The sequence below is a fragment of the Lactuca virosa genome, chromosome 3 (assembly GCF_052849685.1).
Source record: "Lactuca virosa cultivar CGN04683 chromosome 3, Lactuca_virosa_CGN04683_v6, whole genome shotgun sequence".
NCBI classification, from domain to species: Eukaryota; Viridiplantae; Streptophyta; class Magnoliopsida; order Asterales; family Asteraceae; genus Lactuca; species Lactuca virosa.
Window position 1 is genome coordinate 284,635,807 of NC_136428.1, and position 21,682 is coordinate 284,657,488.

At 44.0% G+C, this 21,682-nt stretch overlaps 1 protein-coding gene across 1 annotated transcript; it reads left to right on the forward strand.

The window, feature by feature from the left end:
• Positions 1-3,070: 3,070 nt before the first annotated feature.
• LOC145164641 (uncharacterized) lies at positions 3,071-3,934 on the forward strand. The gene has a single exon (XM_079083351.1). The coding sequence runs from the start codon at positions 3,071-3,073 to the stop codon at positions 3,932-3,934; it is 864 nt and encodes a 287-aa protein (XP_078939477.1).
• The last annotated feature ends 17,748 nt before the right edge of the window (positions 3,935-21,682 follow it).

Here is a 21,682-nt window from a genome sequence, read left to right on the forward strand (position 1 = left end):
TGTTAATTTTCTTTTTGAAAAGATCTTAAATATTTTATTTTTCATTTAAACAAACGATGGTTAGTAAAGAAACCTAAAAGTCATGTATTAAGTAAATATTTTGTATTAATTATTGTTAATGTTTCTATTAATTGCATTCAATTAACGTGATGTCGATACCAAAACTTCTCATCCAAACTGAAAATTGAAGATGTGGATATCGTCTATCATTTCTTATACAAAATTAATATTAGAGTACACTATCACTTGCCCTAAAATTACAATGGCAAATCTAGTTTACAATAATAGAATTGAACTTGACAGAGATAATCAACATGCTTTGAACATGGATCGATAAAGTATAAAAAAATGTACAAACGTCATAGATGCAATTCACAACAAATAATTGCACCATCAAAATGCTTTCGAGGAGGTTTTTATGGTGCTCCAACATAGAGTTAGTTTTAATATATCACTACGTGAGAAGCTGTATCAAACCAAAAATCACAATAAATTTAAAATTTTCAAAATCAACCATTAATCAACATTGTTTACAAAATAGTCATTGTTTCAAAAACATTATTTCAACTCAGAATTTTCCCAAGACCCAGTGACACAAAACAGAGAGCTGTATACGATCACACATTCGCCTTCCCACGATTTCGGAAATACCTGAAACTATAAACTAAAATTGTAAGCCAAAGCTTAGTGAGTTCCCCCAAAGTACCAAACACAGAACATATAAGAGCATATACTAGGTCCTTAGCCTATGTCTGGAATACCCCTACAAAGTCCTCAGCATAAGTATCGAATACCCCTGAGCCCTCAGTACGAGTCTGACATGCCAATCGGGCCCTCAACTCGTATCTAGAATACTCTCGAGCCCTCAGTATGAGTCTGACATGCCAATGGGGCCATCAGATCATATCGAGAATCTCGGTTTGTTGGTTACAGCACAAAGCAGTACAACCTTAACCCAACACAATATGTCGACATATGAAACAAATGAACTTAAACACATAACTAAGAAACACAGATAATCAGTCAGATCTACTACTCATCCAAATACCATTATATCACTACCGATAACCAAGATACATAAACTAGTGGTCCGACATTGGTGCCTTCGACCCACGATACAGTGAGGAAAACTCACCCCACAGTCTGAATGCAAGTTGAATAAACCTCTGTCCTGAGAATCGACTCAACGATCACCTAACCAACACCAAGGACCTAATCTTAATTAATCAGCTCAAAATACCTAAAATATCCCTAAGTCAATTTGGTCCAAGCTCTGGTAAAAGGTCAAGGTAAACGGGTCAACTTGGTCCACTCAGCTGAGTACGCGAGGCGTACTCAGCTCCTACGCTGGGCGTACTTATGCTTTGACTGGAGTCGGGCGGTTGACCCTGTACATGCGGCGTACGCTGGGTTACACATGGTGTCTGCACATGATCCCCTTTTCCTCAATAAGTTCTTAATGCATTAAGCTCTCACGTCCCAATTTCATATCCAATGCCAAAATACCACTAAGAGTCATAAAGTTTCCAACTTTATGACTTTGCATGCCCATTAAGTGCTTAATACACAAAATCCCAACTTCTTAACACCTTAAGACCTTCTAGAGCATGCATGGGGAAAAATTAAGTATCAAGACCACATTTTTATGACTCAAGACCCCTCATTAGGTCTGAAAGGAATACTTATTCTACTAAGAGCATGTCTGTTAGGGCGAGGATCCTCAAAGCATTCAGGATCCTCAAACCTCATCAGATATTCAAGATCCTTAACTATCTCAAGATCCCAACTAGTACTGTTATTATTATTTACTAACATTTATAACGGTTATATTTCGTTCTTAATTAACACATGTGCAGAAATAGTCAAGAGAAGACTTATTCTCAACAGAGTCGTCTCAACTATGCTAAAGACCCGGAATACCAAGTCAAGCAACGTTCACAAAGCTGGTCATAGAGGATCCTGGGAATATCGGACATCTTGTTAGCTAGTTTTGACTATAAATTGACACATGTATCTCGCACACGACACACTCTACCTACTCTTAGCTTACTCTATGAACTTTTTCACTTGTTCTTACTGAAATACTCTCTGTAATCATCATTTTATATTAATAAAATCATCAAGACAGGTGATCATTATCACCTCCCAAGGTTTTGTGACGGAGATCCTAGCAAGGATCAAGGGCTTTCCTTGTAAATAATCGTGTCATTCTCTTTACCTTTCTCTATTGCAAAATTCGAACATCACAGCCTCTCATTCAATTTGGTTGATTTATACTTGTTTAATTTTTGACCAAAACAATTTGGCTCCCACCGTGGGGTTCAAAATCCTCAAAAGATCATGTATACACAACCGATCCTTTCTTCATCCTCCGCTCCTTCCATTCCAACCAAAAACCTGCCACCTCCTCCGAGTGGACCCCCTGGTTAGAGGAAAACGCCTGATACTTCTAAGAGAAACACCCCTCCGGTCACTAACCAAGGAAGTTTGGGATCTTCAGGACTCCAGGATCCGACTGCTCCGATCACTACTGCTGAACTCTTTGCTATGATGAGGAAAATGGCGCAACAGATGACTGCAGCAAGACGAAAATAGAACACTGCTTAGAGAAGTCGAGAGGATGAAGGCGGAATTTCAGAGATCCCATGAAACGATGCCCATAGTTGTACAACCAAGGATCCTGAACTTCGACAATGCAGGATCCTCTGGAAATCAACAGGGGAACACAACTCCTGCTACTGCTGCATCACCATGGGGGACGACTATGAACAATCGGGCATCTATGATCAATGATCTCGATGAGCCTTTTAATACTCCAAGAAACCTTGATTCTAGTAACTTCTTAAACAACAATACTATCAATACTAACTCTATGAATGTTGATGCAGGAATAAGTCCAAACATGGCTAAAGAACTTCAGCAGTTGAGATAGATGATCCCAAGCGTACCCGGGGTAGTTCAACCTTACAAGAAGCATCTCCAACAAGTCACAGGATCTCGAGATTTGCTCTTGCAATAGCCGATACCAAAGTTCCTAAGCGCTTCCAAACTCCTAGCATGAAGCCTTACGATGGAACTACGGATCCTGAATAGCATGCAACACAATACTGAGAAAGGATGGAGATCATTCAAAGGCTTTGGTTCAAGCCTCATGGGATCAGCTCTTAAATGGCTGCTAAAGGTTCCTCCCTATTCTATTACTTCATTTGCAAATTTAGTCAATATTTTCAATAAGCATATTTCTTGTACCAGAACCTTCGAGAAGATTACTAGTGATCTCTATCTGGTGGTTCAGGATCCTAAGGAACGGCTTAGGGATTTTGTTAACAGGTTTGGCAGGGAAGCTCTGAGCATCCCCAACATTGACATGGCGACTGCTGTGGAGGCCTTAAAGATGGGTCTAAGGAAGGATTCACCCTTCTATGAAGATCTCGTGATGACTCCATGCAAGAGATTGGACGAAGTTAGGTGCCGAGCATTAAGGTTCATAAACCTTGAAGAGGATAAAGAAGTCCAGAAGAGGAGCAACCCTTCAAGTCCATACGAAAATGCCAATAGGAAGGCCGACTCCTCGGCTCCAAGATCCTATAAATCGAAGCCCTATTCCAAACCAGATCATCACAGGGTTAATGCCCTCGAAGATGAAGGAGCGGAAGAGGAATCTCCTAAGATCACTAACTATTGTTTTTCTATGTATGTTTCAGGTTTAATCTATGCTATGCAGGATCTCGGAGACAAATCAAGGTGGCCAATAAAGGATAACAATTTCACCAGTTGGAAAGACAAATCCAAATGGTGTGCTTACCATGAAGTTTTCGGTCACATGACGGAGGATTGCATAGCCCTAAGAAAGGAGATCAACTACCTCCTTAGCAAATGGAATCTTAAAGAGATCCTCGGAAGAAAGAAAGAAAAGTCCAAGGACAACAAGTAGGATGGTGACAAGAATCCCGGAGAAACCAAGATCTCCACCCCCAAACGCCAAGATACTTAACGTTATCTCAGGCGGATCTAACATTTGTGGTACTTCTTATTCTCAGGCTAAAAGACACGCCAAGGTCTCTAAGACAAAAAAAGGAGGACATACCACGGAAGAATACCTCGGTCAGCAATGAAAAGGAAGTCACGTTTGACGAGACAGACAAGGAAGAGATCCAGGATCCTCACCATGACCGACTCGTGATAACATTGTACATTGCGAACCACTTTTTCAAAAGGATCCTTGTTGACGGAGGATCCTCGGTCAACCTCATGCTCTTGGATACACCGAAGAAGATGAACATCGCGGAATCGGAGATAATCAAAAGATCCTCGGTCCTCATATATTTTAGCGGACAAACGAAACACACCATCGGGGATAGAAAGCTACAAATATACATAGAGGGGGGTAAACTCTATACAAAATTTTTGTGTTATTGACACCTTATCTTCTTATAATGTGATATTAAGTAGACCATGGATCCACGAGATGAAAGAGGTTCCATCAACATATCATTAGTGTGTAAAGATGCCTACTCCATGGGGAACAGTGAAGATCATGGGAGATCAACAAGAGTCAAAGGAATGTTATAAAACCTCCATGAAGCCTACGACGAAACCCCAACAAGCATAGCAATTAAGGCAGGGGCACGACATGTTCTAGAAACGAAGGAGAAAAACTTGAAGGAGGTGCCCCTGAGCAACGAGGATCCTGAAGCCAAAGTCCTCATAAGATCCTCAATACCCAATAAAATTGAGCAAGATCTGTTAAACTTCCTTCGAACCAGAAGCAAGACGTTCGCATGGAAACACGAAGATATGATAGGTATAGACAAGAGTATTATCACTCACAAACTTAATATTGATCCTTCTTTCAGACCGATACATCAAAAGAGAAGGAAGTTTGCACCCGAAAGGAATCAGATCATCCAAGAAGAAGTGGAAAAGCTCCTCAAGACAGAGATGATCAAGGAAGTGAAGTTCCTGAGATGGCTAGCTAATGTAGTTGTCGTACAGAAGAAAAACGGAAAGTGGCGAGTATGTGTAGACTACACGTGTAACACCTGGTTCTTGGTATGTATTTTTATTTAAGTATTTTTGCATTTTTGGCCTTGGACTCGGCGAGTTGAAGGACCAACTCGCCGAGTAAAAGCGGGATGAGGCGCGGGATTTAATTGATGGACTCGTCGAGTCGGGTCCCGGACTCGACGAGTAGACTCTGACTGGACAAAAACCCTAATCTGAGGGTTTGCACCCTATTGAAAGAATGTTATGTCGGCCACAACGTCCCTTATGCTCCCAGAACACCTCTCATTGAAACCCTAGCCGTTATTGAAGCAATCTAAGCCTTGTTGGTGGATTTTGGTGCTTGTGGTCTTAAGAAGGAAGGAGAAAGGCTTGAGGAAGCAAGTAAAGACCAAGGGAACCCGAGTTTGTGCACCTTCTACAGTTCATTGAAGGTAAAAAGCTGTAACCTTGCTCTTTCATTTGTTAGATCCCTTTTTGGGGAGATTTAGGGCTTTTATAAGCCACTTTTGATGGCCAAACATGATTGCAAACATGGTTGGGGGTTAGAGCTTCGGAATCACGTCATTAATGGAGTCACAAGGCAGTTGGGGACTGCTTTTGCACCCATGAAAGGCCCCATGCATCTTAAGAGCTTGTTTTATGTCTTTTTGAGCTCAAAGCCCCATGCAAGCACGTAAAGTTTGTAACTTTACGTGCTAGATCGATTATAGAAGCTTGGATCTATCTTTTGATCAAAGGTTGTACATCAGAATTCAGATTTAGAGTGTGGACATGACTGACTCGGCGAGTCCGTTCTTGGACTCGACGAGTCCGAGGCTTTGAGCCTCATATCTGTTGAGAGTCAAAGGAACCCAATTGAGTGTTAGAAGGGTTGTAATCGGACAGGAAGAGTTACCCAATGTATTGGACATGATTTTAGACCTGGAGTTCATCGGAATCGACGAGTGCTAGAACAGACTCGGCGAGTCCAAGGCATTCTTCTTAAGGATGAAGATGAACTCGACAAGTTGTTCATCAACTCGGCGAGTCGAGGACAGAACTTGTTCATCAGATGAAGGTGAACTCGACGAGTTGTTCATCAACTCGGCGAGTCGGATGAGTTTCATGCGATGTTCATGTGAGGGAGGAACTCGTCGAGTTGGGTCGTGGATAAGGACGAGTAAAGGGTGAGGGACTCGACGAGTTGACGGCCCAACTCGGCGAGTCGGGTCAACTTGAAGTTGACTTTGACTAGACTTGGACTGACCCTGTTTAGGGTTGTATTGGCTGTGTGTTGACTTGAAGGTCGTCGTGTAGGGATCGAGGAGTCGACTTGTGCGCTGAGGATAATTCAAACACTGCACGACATCGAGGTGAGTTACCTTCCAGTAGGGGTGGGTCTAAGGCCACAATGCCGGCCCACCAAAGAGGAGTATTTGTAAGATGATTGTCTTTGTGATAATTATCTTGGTTTGGTTATGTGCTTTGGTCACGAGTATTATCCGCATGATATGTTACGTGTATAGTAGGGATTAGGATCCCTGACAGCGGCCCTTAGGGCCGTGGGGTAGGTCAGTACCCGGATATGCCTGAATGTATGATTGTACCTTGCTGTTGTATGCTAGTGGTAGGGGGTGGAGTAGTCCCCAGTTACCGGTTGAAAGATACCGATGACAGTTAACGGTTGAAAGATACCAATGACAGTTACCGGTTGAAAGATACCGATGATGGTTACCGGTTGAAAGATACCGATGATGGTTACCGGTTGAAAGTGATGGGTTTTGAGCATTCTAACACTTCCTAAGTGTACATGCAACCCCAATAACCTTGGATCTATGTTTGTCTAATTATCATGCAAAGTTGAATTCCAAGGTTATATTCCTATCTAGCATACATGGGGAACAAATTTTAACTTGCATGAAAGATAGAATAACTTACCTTGTTGTTGCTTATGATCCTTGAAACCTTGTGAGCCTAGCACCCCAAGTGTGATGCCTCAAATGCTTCACACAACACCAAATGCTTTTGGAATGACTTTAGAGAGAATACACACTTCTAAAATCGGCCTAGCCCTCTTGTTTCTTATGTGTAGCCGATTTTGGTGGAGAATGGGTTTCTTATATAGTGTTGACACATCTAGGGTTACACCATGTAAACCCTAATGTGTCATGACTCTTCATTTCCATGACCCATGGGTTTGTAACTCCCAGGGAGCATCCATGGAGCATCCTATGGGTGGAACCCAACTTGATAATCCATGGAGCCTCTTAGCCCACTATATAAGATATGGAAGATTTACATAATCTACCCATATATTTAATTAGTTATCTTTTGATCACTTAATTAATTCTAAATTAATTCTTGATCAAACTAATTAAATAATATTATTAATATATTAGAACTTATAATATATTAATAAACCATAAGTGTTATTTCTCTCATTTTAGTTTATCCAATTGCATGGTACCATGCAACCCAAATGGACCATGCCGGGTCGGGTCAAGTACATACCAGAAATAGTTATGGACTTATACACCTTATCCAACAGTCTCCCACTTGGATAAGTCTAATAACTATAACTGCAATACTTCAGGAACCGATCGGCAATCGTAGCTCTTTCAAGGTCTCTCGGAACTGAGAAGATGATGATACGCCATTTAAGATAAGTGATCATATAATCCTCTGTTCTAGATATCAGCCGGACAAATACATGGAACAGTGTCTTACTTTGTGTCCAGCAGTTTGTTTCCCGATTTCCGATTTGTTTGAAAAAGAACTTAATTGAACACATCAACTTAGTTCTGACCGGGCCCGATACATAGGTCAAAACAAAATCATCGAGGGGCCCAAATATCAGCTTCTAATCCAAGAAGGAACAGATAAACTTCGAGTCATATGTTTGTTCTACCACTCATTGAATTATACACAAAAGCACGTTTTATAACATCGAGTTACCAATGCGTTAACGTACAATCAATGCATAACCAACTCATAAGTAACAAATCATATCTCTAGGTTTGAAGACTTATATGATATTACCGTCTCACGATCACTCGAGATAAATTCCATGAAGTGATTCCAGTGAGCGTGGGTTGAGTCCAATGCTCAGAACTTATGAGCACTCATGAGTGTTGTAGCCATGTCCAACAACTTAGACCTCTGCAACCAATCATGACAGTCTTGATTCATACCTACTTCCGACATATGACCGACTGTGGAGGTTCGAATAATATGATATACCAAACATAATTATTCTGGAAGTCAAAACATGTAAAAGAAATATAGTAAACGATCGACAAGAGATAGCAACACTTTACTCATAAATAAAACACCTTTTATTCATCATCTAATGTCAATTACACTTTACAAATTTCAAGGTTATCTAACTACTAAATCTAATATCATCCTTCAGCCCTATGCTCCGAGCATGCTGGAGATGCTTAACCCGAGTCAGTCCCTTCGTGAGGGGATCTGCTGGATTCTCATCCGATGATACCCTCTTTGCCACGATGAGTCCTTCTTCTATTCGATGTCTGATGAAATGGTATTTTCTGTCGATGTGTCTGGATCTCCCGTGATCCCTTGGTTCCTTGGCTAAGGCAACTGCACTTTCACTATCACAGAAAATTTCCATTGGCTCTTTAATAGCTGGTACAACTCCAAGGTCTCCAATGAAGTTCTTCAGCCATATCGCCTCCTTTGCTGCCTCGCTAGCTGCTATATACTCTGATTCGCAAGTTGAATCAGCCACTGTCTCTTGCTTGGAACTCTTCCAAGAAATTGCTCCTCCATTTAAGGTAAAGACCCAGCCTGACTGAGAGCGGAAAGTATCCCTATCAGTCTGAAAGCTAGCAACACTATACCCTACAACTCTCAAGTCTTCACTTCCACCGAGGGTAAGGACCCAATCCTTAGTCCTCCGTAGGTACTTGAGGATATTCTTTACCGCAGTCCAGTGTGCCTTGCCAGGGTTCCCCTGATACCTTCTAACCATGCTCAAAGCAAAGGCTACATCAGGTCGAGTACACGTCATAGCATACATGATCGATCCTACAGCCGAAGCATAAGGTATTCGACTGATTTTTGCTATCTCAGCCTCAGTACTAGGGCTTTGTGTCTTACTCAATCTGGCATTACTCTGGATGGGTAACTCTCCTTTCTTGGAGTCCTGCATGCCGAATCTCTTCAACACCTTATCCAAGTAAGTACTCTGACTAAGTCCAATTAGTCTTTTACTCCGGTCTCTCAAGATCCTTATCCCTAGAATATAGGCAGCTTATCCTAGGTCCTTCATAGAGAAACACTTCCCAAGCCAGGACTTAACTTCCTGCAGAGTTGGGATGTCATTTCCTATGAGTAGTATGTCATCCACATACAAGACCAAAAAGCTAACTATACTCCCACTAGCCTTGACATATACACAAGATTCATCTTCACTCCTAGAAAAGCCAAATTCCTTGACTTTCTCATCAAAGCAAAGATTCCATCTGCGAGGTGCTTGCTTTAACCCATAAATGGATTTCTCAAGCTTACACACTCTATTAGGGTACTCTGTGTTGACAAAACCCTCTGGCTGAGTCATGTAAACATCCTCAGCCAACTTTCCATTAAGGAAAGCAGTTTTGACATCCATTTGCCATATTTCATAGTCATGAAATGCGGCTATGGCTAACAGAACCCTAATAGACTTAATCTTGGCCACTGGAGAAAACGTCTCATCATAATCAACTCCCGGAGTTTGTGAGAAACCCTTTGCAACCAGTCGTGCCTTATAAGTGTGTACATTACCATGCATGTCGGTCTTCTTCTTGAAGATCCATTTGCACCCTACAGTCTTACGACCTGGTACATTCTCAACCAAGTTCCAAACTTGATTGTCATACATGGACTGTATCTCATTGTCCATTGCCTCTTTCCACTTGGCTGACTCAGGGCCTGCCATGGCTTCCGCGTAACTGTTAGGTTCATCCAGACCTATCAGCGTCTCATCACTGATAAGTGTATCACCTTCCGTAGTAATATGGAATCCATAGTAATGCTCAGGTACATTCCTAACCCTTGTGGAACGCCTCAGAGGTACAGACTTGTCAATTGGCTCAACAGAAGTTTCCTCCTCAAGTTGAGTGCTAGGGTTTGAAGTTCCTTCACCACTTGACTCTTGAATTTATTCAAGGTCAACTTGCCTCCCACTGTCTCCTTGGCTTATGAACTCTCTCTCTCGAAAGAAAGCCCTCTTAGCTACAAAGACCACATTCTCACTAGGTCTGTAGAAGAGGTAACCAAAGGATTTCTGTGGGTAGCCGATGAAAGTACACCTCTCACTTCGAGGTTCGAGCTTATCATGAGTCTTGCGTCTCACGAAAGCCTCGCAACCCCAAATCTTAATATGGTCTAGTTTGGGTACTTTACCAGTCCACATCTCATGAGGAGTTTTGGCAACTTTCTTTGTGGGAACTAGATTAAGGATATGGGCGGCAGTTTCTATGGCATACCCCCAAAATGAGATTGGTAGCGAAGCTCGACTCATCATGGAACGAACCATATCCAGCAAGGTTCGATTACGCCTCTCAGCTACACCATTCAACTGCGGTGTCCTGGGAGGTGTCAATTGTGAGACAATCCCACATTCCCTAAGATAGTCGAGGAACTCTGAACTAAGATACTCACCACCTCGATCGGATCGAAGCATCTTAATGTTCGTGCCCAATTGATTCTCGACTTCCTGTTTAAACTCTTTAAACCTCTCAAAAGTCTCTGACTTATGCTTGATTAAGTAGACATATCCATATCTACTGTAATCATCAGTAAAAGTCAAATAATAACGATTAGCATCCCTTGTGGCATGTTTGAAGGGCCCACACACATCCGTGTGTATAAGATCCAACAAACCTTCACCCCTCTCACAAGAGCCTGTGAAGGGTGACTTTGTCATTTTTCCAAGTAAGCATGATTCACAACTATCATCTGACTTTAGGTCAGATGACTCCAATACTCCATCCTTTTGGAGTTGGCCTATGAGTTTCTTGCTTATATGTGCAAGACGACAATGCCATAATGATGCTTTATCCAAGTTATTATCATTAACAGAATCAATACACAATACATTATTTCCTAAGTTATCAACCACAGATACAGTTTCATACACACCATCACAAGGTAATGCTTTAAAATAAAGAACATTATTAAAGAAAGCATTAATCGAACCAAATTCATTATCAAATGAAAAGGTGAAACCTTGTTTATACAATGCATGAAAGGAAATAATATTTCTTGCCGTTTCTAGCGAATAACAACATTTATTCAAATCTAAACTAAACCCACTACTTAGCGATAAAGTATAAACTCCAATCTTGGTGACAGGTAAAGCTTTCCTATTCCCCATGATTAAGTTTATTCTTCCATGCTCCACATTCTCACTTCTTCTTAGTCCCTGCAAATCAGAACATATATGAATACCACAACCGGTATCAAGGACCCAAGAGTTAGAATGGGGTGAGTTATTAGATAAGATAGTGTAAATACCTGCATGGTTGGGTTTAACTTTCCCATCCTTCACATCTTGCTGGTACTTTGGGCAGTTCCGCTTCCAATGTGACTTTTCATGGCAATAGAAGCATTCAGCCTCTTTAGGGTCAGAAGAAGGAGTGACAAAACCTTTCTTGGTTCCACTTGAAGAAGAGCCATCAAGGGTCCTAGCCTTGGTACCCTTCGAAGAGCTCTTCCTCTTCTTCCCTCTACCTTTCCCGATTGCCAAAACCGGGGCGGAGTTTGGAGTAGGAGTGTTAACAACCGACTTACCCTTAAGACCTGTTTCTGCGGTCTTGAGGAGTCCCTGAAGTTTGCTGAGTGTGACCTCTTCCTTATTCATGTGATATGTCATGCGGAATTGATCATAGCACGATGGTAAGGAGTGCAAAATGATATCTATTGCAAGCTCCTCAGGGAAGTTCACATTAAGCTTCAGCAACCGATCCACATACCTTTGCATTTTCTGCATGTGGCTCGTGACGGATTCCCCGTCCTTCATCATGGTTGTTATGATAGAGCATATGATTTCATACCTCTCTTGTCGTGCACTTTGATGGTATCTTTCCATCAGATCTTGGTGCATTTCAAAAGGGTAGAAGTCCTCATAGGACTTTTGGAGTTCCGCTGTCATGGTGGCCAACATGATGCATGCCACTTTTGTAGCATCCCTTTCATGTGCCCGGAAGTCAGCGATCTCCTGGGGAGTTGCAGTGGTCTCATCAATCTCCTTAAGCTCCTTGTCAAGGACATATTCTTTGTCCTCGTAGCGGGTAATCATCCTGATGTTTTTGATCCATTCATTGAAGTTGGATCCATCAAAAGTGACTTTCCCACACAAGTTCATAAGGGTAAAGGAGCCATTAGGATTAGAGCCAGAAGCAGCATTGTTTGAAGACATCTGAAAGAAGAGAACAAGATTAGTTTAGATATTAAGAGAGTCCTTAATAAAACACCAAAATGTAATATTAAGGCTAGGATCCAATCACAATATATTATAACTTAGAAGAGGTATGCCGTAATCCAAGCTATAACATATTTGAAAGGTAGGTGAATGACGATTCACCAATTTCCACCATGAAAAACGAAATATAAATATTAGGTTTTTAATTGGTTCTTAGAAATTCCTAGATTCTTTTGAGATTCAATGAACTTTTCAAAGGCATGTTTCAATCTCGAGTGTGCCCTCCAAGTTTTGTGACTGTGATACCGAGGATCACAAAACGAGGTGTGAAGTAACCATGCAAATCACTTGGTACCCTCAAGGTTTATCACTCAATCGATGTGCCGGTAAACCACACACACTCCACCGATGCTATGGTAAACCTTAAGTCACCCTTTACCTACCTTGTTAAGTCCAAGTTAGTGTGCCGGTTAACCACACACGCTCCACCAACGACTTAAACAAAGTGTAAAGTGTAATTTCATGGATTAGCACCTTATTCACATTTTCCTAAAGTAACTAAGATTGGGAATTTAATAAAAGCATTTAGTTACTTTATAATATTCATGGATAAGTCCTTGTCTTACCCGTTCGGCTAACGACCCTCCACCGATCAAGGAAGTGGTGGGTGAGAGTGGACACCCATTAAGTTGCCATTTTATAGGCAACAACCTTATACCCCCTTATAGACCGGCTTCGTGAATGAGGCGTACTAGCGGTAAGACGACTTGACGTTATACATATATATATTAGTAACTTATAATATTATAAAGTATAAGGGTTGAATTTTAACTTTTAAAATTCTAAGGGTTGGAACTAAAGTTTTAATCAAGACTTTACATGTTCCAAAACTTGAGGGCAAGTTTTGTAAACTTCCAAAACTTTTCATTTCTTATAACTTATGAATTAATTGAGTAATAAAAATGAAGACTCTTCATTTTTATAACTCTTGTGTTCTTTTAATGGCTTTAATAAAAGTGAGACTTTTGGTTTTCCATAACTTGAGGACAAGTTATGGACTCCATTAAAACACATTATGATCATGAATTAAACTACCATGAAGGTTACAAACAATTCCTATGATCATCTAATCTTCATAAGTTCAAGAACATGAATATGAACACTTTCAAGAATCAAAAATTACACTTAAAAAAGCTTGTAATTTTAATAATTGCCATTGTAAATGGAGTAGCATAAACATTACACCATCTAAAACAAGCTTTAAAACATCAAAACAGTTTACGGTAATGTTTCTAGTCCATTTCCAGCAACAAATGTGCAAACTTTCATACGAACAGAAAACAGAAAAACGATTTTTTTTTCAAGCTGTTTGCACAAAAAAAAAAAACAACAAACGAACCATGCTCTGATACCACTGATGGGTTTTGAGCATTCTAACACTTCCTAAGTGTACATGCAACCCTAATAACCTTGGATCTATGTTTGTCTAATTATCATGCAAAGTTGAATTCCAAGGTTATATTCCTATCTAGCATACATGGGGAACAAATTTTAACTTGCATGAAAGATAGAATAACTTACCTTGTTGTTGCTTATGATCCTTGAAACCTTGTGAGCCTAGCACCCCAAGTGTGATGCCTCAAATGCTTCACACAACACCAAATGCTTTTGGAATGACTTTAGAGAGAATACACACTTCTAAAATCGGCCTAGCCCTCTTGTTTCTTATGTGTAGCCGATTTTGGTGGAGAATGGGTTTCTTATATAGTGTTGACACATCTAGGGTTACACCATGTAAACCCTAATGTGTCATGACTCTTCATTTCCATGACCCATGGGTTTGTAACTCCCATGGAGCATCCATGGAGCATCCTATGGGTGGAACCCAACTTGATAATCCATGGAGCCTCTTAGCCCACTTTATAAGATATGGAAGATTTACATAATCTACCCATATATTTAATTAGTTATCTTTTGATCACTTAATTAATTCTAAATTAATTCTTGATCAAACTAATTAAATAATATTATTAATATATTAGAACTTATAATATATTAATAAACCATAAGTGTTATTTCTCTCATTTTAGTTTATCCAATTGCATGGTGCCATGCAACCCAAATGGACCATGCCGGGTCGGGTCAAGTACATACCAGAAATAGTTATGGACTTATACACCTTATCCAACAGAAAGATACCGATGACGATTACCGGTTGAAAGATACCGATGTTGGTTACCGGTTGAAAGATACCGATGATGATTACCGGTTGAGAGATACCGATGATATTGTATGGTATGTGGTATGATGGGGGAACTCACTAAGCTTTGTGCTTACGGTTTCGGTTTTGGTTTCAGGTACCTCTTCGTCTAAGGGGAAGGAGCCGGCGGCGTAGCATCGCATCACACATACATATGGTTTCCGCATGGAGTTTTCTGGGATTGTACTCTAATATGTTATTATTCTATGGCTTGGGTTTTCAGACATGATACATTGTTTTATGAGATGATGTGTTTTCACAGTATTTTCTTATGAATGTTTTTATGTGTTGGTTAATTAAAAAGAAATTTTTGGACCTGAAAATTGGGATGTTACAAGTTGGTATCAGAGCCCTGGTTTGAGGGATTCGGACACACCCTCGGGGGTATCTGGACTCAAACTGAGGGGCTAAAAGGTTTTTACAAGGAAAAATGGTTTTCTAAAATCTAAATGGAAGGATTTTAAGAAAGACGAAGTGTGTGATGCATGCGACCGGCCGGGCTCAAGTAAGTTTTCCCCAAGATACCCATACTTGATATATTATGCTATATGGTTTTGATTCAGAAAACTGCATGCTAGAATAGGACTAAGGATCTAGGAGGATGCCTTGTGTGCCTGATATATGATTCTGAGAATTGCATGCTAGTTAGGGCTAAGGATCTAGGAGGATGCCTTATATGCATGTTGTATGAGCTGTATGCTAGGACTGTTTAGTCAGCAGTAGGATGACCTGTATAGGTTATGCCTGATTTGGTTACCCAATGCTCGAATGCTGCTTGCTTTGTGCTATGGGGGTTCTGGCCACCTTCAACTAGCTAAGGAATGGATATGTAACAGTATCCGCAAGTTAGTTAGGGGGAAGTGGTGGGGACTCCTAGTGCAGCTGATGGCGGAGGGTAGGTCGGAGAGTGCCCTAGGAAAACCTAGGATGAGGTCCGTGGAAAGGGGTATCGGTGAAAGGGACTTGGTGAAGTCGAAGCAGTCCTTGAGGAAAGCATGGATAGATGTGGAAGGTAGTATGGGCCCGTACTACTGGAAGCAGAGGATCCGTACTCGAATCAAGGAGGGCCTAGATGGAACCGGGAACCTTGGAAAGTGTGTTAGGCCTCTTGGAAGTATGTATGATCCTGACATTTATGCGTGTGTTTTCAGCATGGTGACCACACGACATGGAGCAGGAGGTTCCAGATCAGGATCAGGATCGGGCTCGGGTGCAGGATCCGAGCAGGTTGATGGCGGGATGCGCGAGTTCATCGCGTCTGAGATCACGAGAGGCATTCTTGAGTCGACCCCGGTCATTTTTGGGTCGATCATGGAAGGGATTGTTGAGCTGATGGAGGATCGCCTCCGGGCATTCAGGAGTGATATGGCGTCTAGCCAGACGAGTACGCGCACACTGTCCTTTAAGGACTTCCGAGGGAGTGGTGTGCCGGATTTCCATGGGGTGAAAGACCCCATTGCTGCTAGGAGATGGATCGCAGACATCGAGTCTGCGCAACTGACCAGCTTCTGCCCCGAGGGGTCGAAGGTGAGATATGCAGCAGGGTGTTTGAGAGACAGAGCTAGAGATTGGTGGGAGTCTGTTGGTGACTCATTGGGAGCCTCGGCTGTTGAGGCTATGACCTGGTTAGACTTTGTGACCAGATTCAGGGCGGAGTTTACGCCAGCTGTGGAGCTTCAGTAGCTGGCTAGAGATTTCTTGTACAGGAGACAGACTACGGAGACTATGGCGGAGATCACCACCAAGTTCCGGGAGAGGGCATTGTTGGTGCCCCAGTATGCGGGTGATGAGGACATGAGGAGGACCCGCTACCATGATATGTTACGAGCTGACATCCGGGAGCATGTCAGTTTCTCAGCTTGCCCTACCCTGGATTCCATGATTGCCAGGGCTAGGGAGAGGGAGATTGATCTGGAGCACATCCGGAAAAGGAAGGCAGCGGAGGGGTTGACGACGGGGGCTTCGGGGAAGAAGCCCAAGGGATCCGATGGTAGGCCGAAAGGCCAGTCTGGGCGGAACCGCTGTGGGAAATGCGGTCGGTCACACGAGGGAGCTTGCCGCACTGGGCCGGGTTCAGACTGCTATAAGTGCGACAAGGTTGGGCATTTTGGCAGAGATTGTACCGCCCCTACTCCTGCGGTACATATGACATACCTGATTTGCTTCCATTGCAATCAGAGGGGCCATAAAAAGGCCAACTGCCCGAGATTGTCAGCAGCGTCAGCAGTGGCGCCGGTCTCAGCGACAACGCGGGTTGCAGATGGCCGGAAGGCCAAGACAGAGGCTCCAGTGGTGCGGAGCCGAGCATTTCGGTTGACAGCCGAGGAGGCACGCGCTGCACTTGATGTAGTGACGGGTATGGTTCCTTTCTTATGATTTTATTATATGGCGCTGTGATCTTGATATGTTATGTATGTGCACTGTTTAGGATCGTTCCATGTGAACGGTATCCCAGTTCAGGTATTGTTTGATTCGGGTGCCACGCGATCATTTGTCTCTCTTGCGCTTAGCAAGAAGTTTCCTGAGTCTTCGGGCATGCTGGATTGCCCTCTAGAGGTCGAGATTGCGGACGACCGGTCGGTACGAGCGTCGGAGGTTTACCGAGATTGCGTCCTACGACTGTTTGAGGAGCGTTATCTGGTAGATCTGGTTCCCATACCTTTGCGGGGGAACAAGGTTATTATCGGTATGGATTGGCTGAGCCCCAACGGGGCAGTGATTGACTATACGCAGCAGTTGGTGCGGATCAGGACCCCAAGTGGGGGAGAGCTGGTAATTCAGGGCGAGAGGCCACTGCGAGGACCAGCTTTATGTTCAGCAGCGAGAGTTAGGCGTTACCTCCAGCAGGGTTGTGCAGGTTATGTCGCCTATGTTATGGATACCCGGGTGGCGGGTAGGGCGACGGTGGGCGATGTGCCCGTAGTGCGAGAGTTCGCGGACGTATTCCCTGAGGAGCTGCCTGGGATACCTCCGGAGCGACAGGTGGAGTTCAGGATCGACCTAGTCCCTGGTGCGGCTCCGATAGCCAAGGCACCGTATCGGTTGGCTCCTCCCGAGATGCAGGAGTTGTCTACACAGCTTCAGGAGCTGTTAGACAAGGGATTCATTAGACCGAGTAGTTCTCCCTGGGGATCCCCGATTCTGTTCGTGAAGAAAAAGGACGGGTCGCATCGGATATATATAGACTATAGGGAGCTGAATAAGGTAACGGTGAAGAACCGTTACCCACTCCCGAGGATTGATGACCTCTTTGACCAGCTACAGGGAGCATCTTGGTTCTCCAAGATTGATTTGCGTTAAGGGTATCATCAGATGAGGGTCAGAGATGAGGATGTACAGAAGACGGCGTTTCGGACGCGTTATGGCCACTATGAGTTCGTGGTGATGCCTTTCGGGCTCACCAACGCTCCTGCCGCGTTCATGGATCTCATGAACCGCGTGTGTAGACCGATGTTAGACCGGTCTGTGATAGTGTTTATCGATGATATCTTGGTTTACTCCAAGACGCGAGAGCAGCATGAGGAGCATCTGCGAGAGGTTCTAGAGTCTTTGAGGAGGGAGAGCTTGTATGCTAAGTTCTCCAAGTGCGAGTTTTGGTTGCACGAGGTGCAGTTTGTTGGGCACCTTGTCAACCAGAATGGGATTTCGGTAGATCCGGCCAAAGTGGAGGCCGTGATGAGATGGGAGGTTCTGAGGTCTCCATCTGAGATTCGAAGTTTCCTGGGATTAGCCGGCTACTATCGGAGATTCATCCAGGATTTCTCCAAGATAGCCTTACCCCTGACCAGGCTAACGAGGAAGGCTGTGGTCTTTCGTTGGGGGCCTGAGCAGCAGGCTGCATTCGAGACACTGAGACAGAGATTGTGCGAGGCGCCAATCTTAGCCCTGCCCGATGGCATGGAGGATCTCGTCGTGTACTGTGATGCGTCCATCTCGGGCTTGGGCACAATATTGATGCAGAGAGGGTATGTTATTGCTTACGCTTCGAGGCAGCTGAAGCCTCACGAGGCAAACTACCCGACGCACGATTTGGAGCTGGGGGCTGTTGTGTTCGCCCTCAAGATTTGGCGTCATTACCTCTATGGGGTTCGTTGTACGATTTACACGGACCACAAGAGCCTGAGGTATCTCATGGACCAGCCAAATCTGAACATGAGGCAGCGTCGGTGGCTTGATGTGGTAATGGATTATTATTGTGAGATCCTCTGCCACCCGGGGAAGGCTAATGTGGTTGCCAACGCGCTTAGTCGCAAGGCAGCGCCGATCAGGGATATCTATCTGAGGATGACAGTGGTGACTCCGCTGTTGGAGCGGATTCGGGAGGCCCAACAGGAGGCCATGAAGGAGGAACATTGGAAGAGCGAGCGGATTGTGGGGCAGGTTTCCTCCTTCGACTATGATAGCCGAGGGTTATTGACTCTTCACCATAGGGTGTGGGTCCCTTATCCTGGAGGCGTGCGCCAGATCCTGATGGAGGAGGCACACAAATCCAGATTTTCTATCCATCCCGGAGCGACAAAGATGTATAGAGATCTTCGTCCCTATTATTGGTGGCCCTGCATGAAGCGGGACGTAGCATGGTACGTGGAGCGGTGCTTGACCTGCAGGAAGGTCAAGGCCGAGCACCAGAGGCCACACGGCAAGATGCAGCCGTTGGATATCCCGCTGTGGAAATGGGAGGATATTACGATGGATTTTATCACAAAGCTTCCCAGGACCGTGCGAGGGGTGGATTCGATTTGGGTTATCGTCGATCGATTGACCAAGAGCGCTCATTTTATTCCGATTCTGGAGAGTATCTCGGCCGAGAAGTAGGCCGACATCTATATCCGGGAGGTGGTGTCGCGGCACGGGGTGCCAGTTTCAGTGATTTCCGACAGGGATGTACGGTTCACTTCCAGGTTTTGGAAGAAGTTTCATGACGAGCTGGGTACTCGTCTGCATTTCACCACCGCTTTTCACCCGCAGACGGATGGTCAGAGCGAGCGGACCATCCAGACGCTAGAGGATATGCTGCGGGCATGTGTTTTAGACTTTGGAGGTAGCTGGGATACCTACCTTCCGTTGGCGGAGTTCTCGTATAATAATAGCTATCATGCGAGTATCGATCGACCTCCCTTCGAGATGTTGTACGGGAGGAAGTGCAGGACCCCGATATGCTGGGGCGAGGTTGGCCAGAGGGTCATGGGGAGCACCGATGTAGTGCTCAAGACGACCGAACGGATCCAGCAGGTCAGGAGCAAGCTTCAGACCGCTCAGAGTCGGCAGAAAAGTTATGCCAACAAGCGCCGATCGGACCTGGAGTTTCAGGTCGGGGATATGGTTCTCCTGAAGGTGTCATCATGGAAGGGCGTCATCCGATTCAGGAAGCGGGGCAAGTTGGGTCCCAGGTATATTGGACCCTTCAGGGTTATAGCCCGGGTGGGCAAGGTGGCTTATAGGTTGGATCTGCCAGCCGAACTCAGTCAGATCCACAACACTTTCCACGTCTCTCAGCTGCGGAAGTGGCTGGTGGACGACTCAACAGTAGTACCCTTAGAGGATATTCAGGTCGATGACAGCCTGAATTACATTGAGCGACCTGTAGCAATCCTTGACCGGAAGTCGAAGGATCTGAGGAACAAGAGGGTTGAGCTGGTAAAGGTGCAATGGCAGCACCGGAAGGGCTCGAAATGGACTTGGGAGCCGGTGGATGAGATGATGGAGCATTACCCAGAGCTGTTCTAGGATCGAGCAGCAGATTTCGAGGACGAAGTCTAAAATAAGTGGGGGAGATTTGTAGCACATTGTTCTTGGTATGTATTTTTATTTAAGTATTTTTCCATTTTTGGCCTTGGACTCGGCGAGTTGAAGGACCAAATCGCCGAGTAAAAGCGGGATGAGGCGCGAGATTTAAGTGATGGACTCGTCGAGTCGGGTCCCGGACTCGACGAGTAGACTCTGACTGGACAAAAACCCTAATCCGAGGGTTTGCACCCTATTTAAACAATGTTATGTCGGCCACAACATCCCTTATGCTCCCAGAACACCTCTCATTGAAACCCTAGCCGTTATTGAAGCAATCTAAGCCTTGTTGGTGGATTTTGGTGCTTGTGGTCTTAAGAAGGAAGGAGAAAGGCTTGAGGAAGCAAGTAAAGACCAAGGGAACCCGAGTTTGTACACCTTCTACAGTTCATTGAAGGTAAAAGCTGTAACCTTGCTCTTTCATTTGTTAAATCCCTTTTTGGGGAGATTTAGGGCTTTTATAAGCCACTTTTGATGGCCAACCATGATTGCAAACATGGTTGGGGGTTAGAGCTTCGGAATCACGTCATTAAAGGAGTCACAAGGCAGTTGGGGATTGATTTTGCACCCATGAAAGGCCCCATGCATCTTAAGAGCTTGTTTTATGTCTTTTTGAGCTCGAAGACCCATGCAAGCACGTAAAGTTTGTAACTTTACGTGCTAGATCGATTATAGAAGCTTGGATCTATCTTTGATCAAAGGTTGTACATCAGAATTCAAGGATTTAGAGTGTGGACATGAGTGACTCGGCGAGTCCGTTCTTGGACTCGACGAGTCCGAGGCTTTGAGCCTCATATCTGTTGAGAGTCAAAGGAACCCAGTTGAGTGTTAGAAGGTTGTAATCGGAAAGGAAGAGTTACCCAATGTATTGGACGTGATTTTAGACCTGGAGTTCATGGGACTCGACGAGTGCTAGAACTGGCTCGGCGAGTCCAAGGAAATCTTCTTAAGGATGAAGATGAACTCGACGAGTTGTTCATCAACTCGGCGAGTCGAGGACAGAACTTGTTCATCAGATGAAGGTGAACTCGACGAGTTGTTCATCAACTCGGCGAGTCGGATGAGTTTCATGCGATGTTCATGTGAGGGAGGAACTCGTCGAGTTGACGGCCCAACTCGACGAGTCAGGTCGTGGATAAGGACGAGTAAAGGGTGAGGGACTCGGCGAGTTGACGGCCCAACTCGTCGAGTCGGGTCAACTTGAAGTTGACTTTGACTAGACT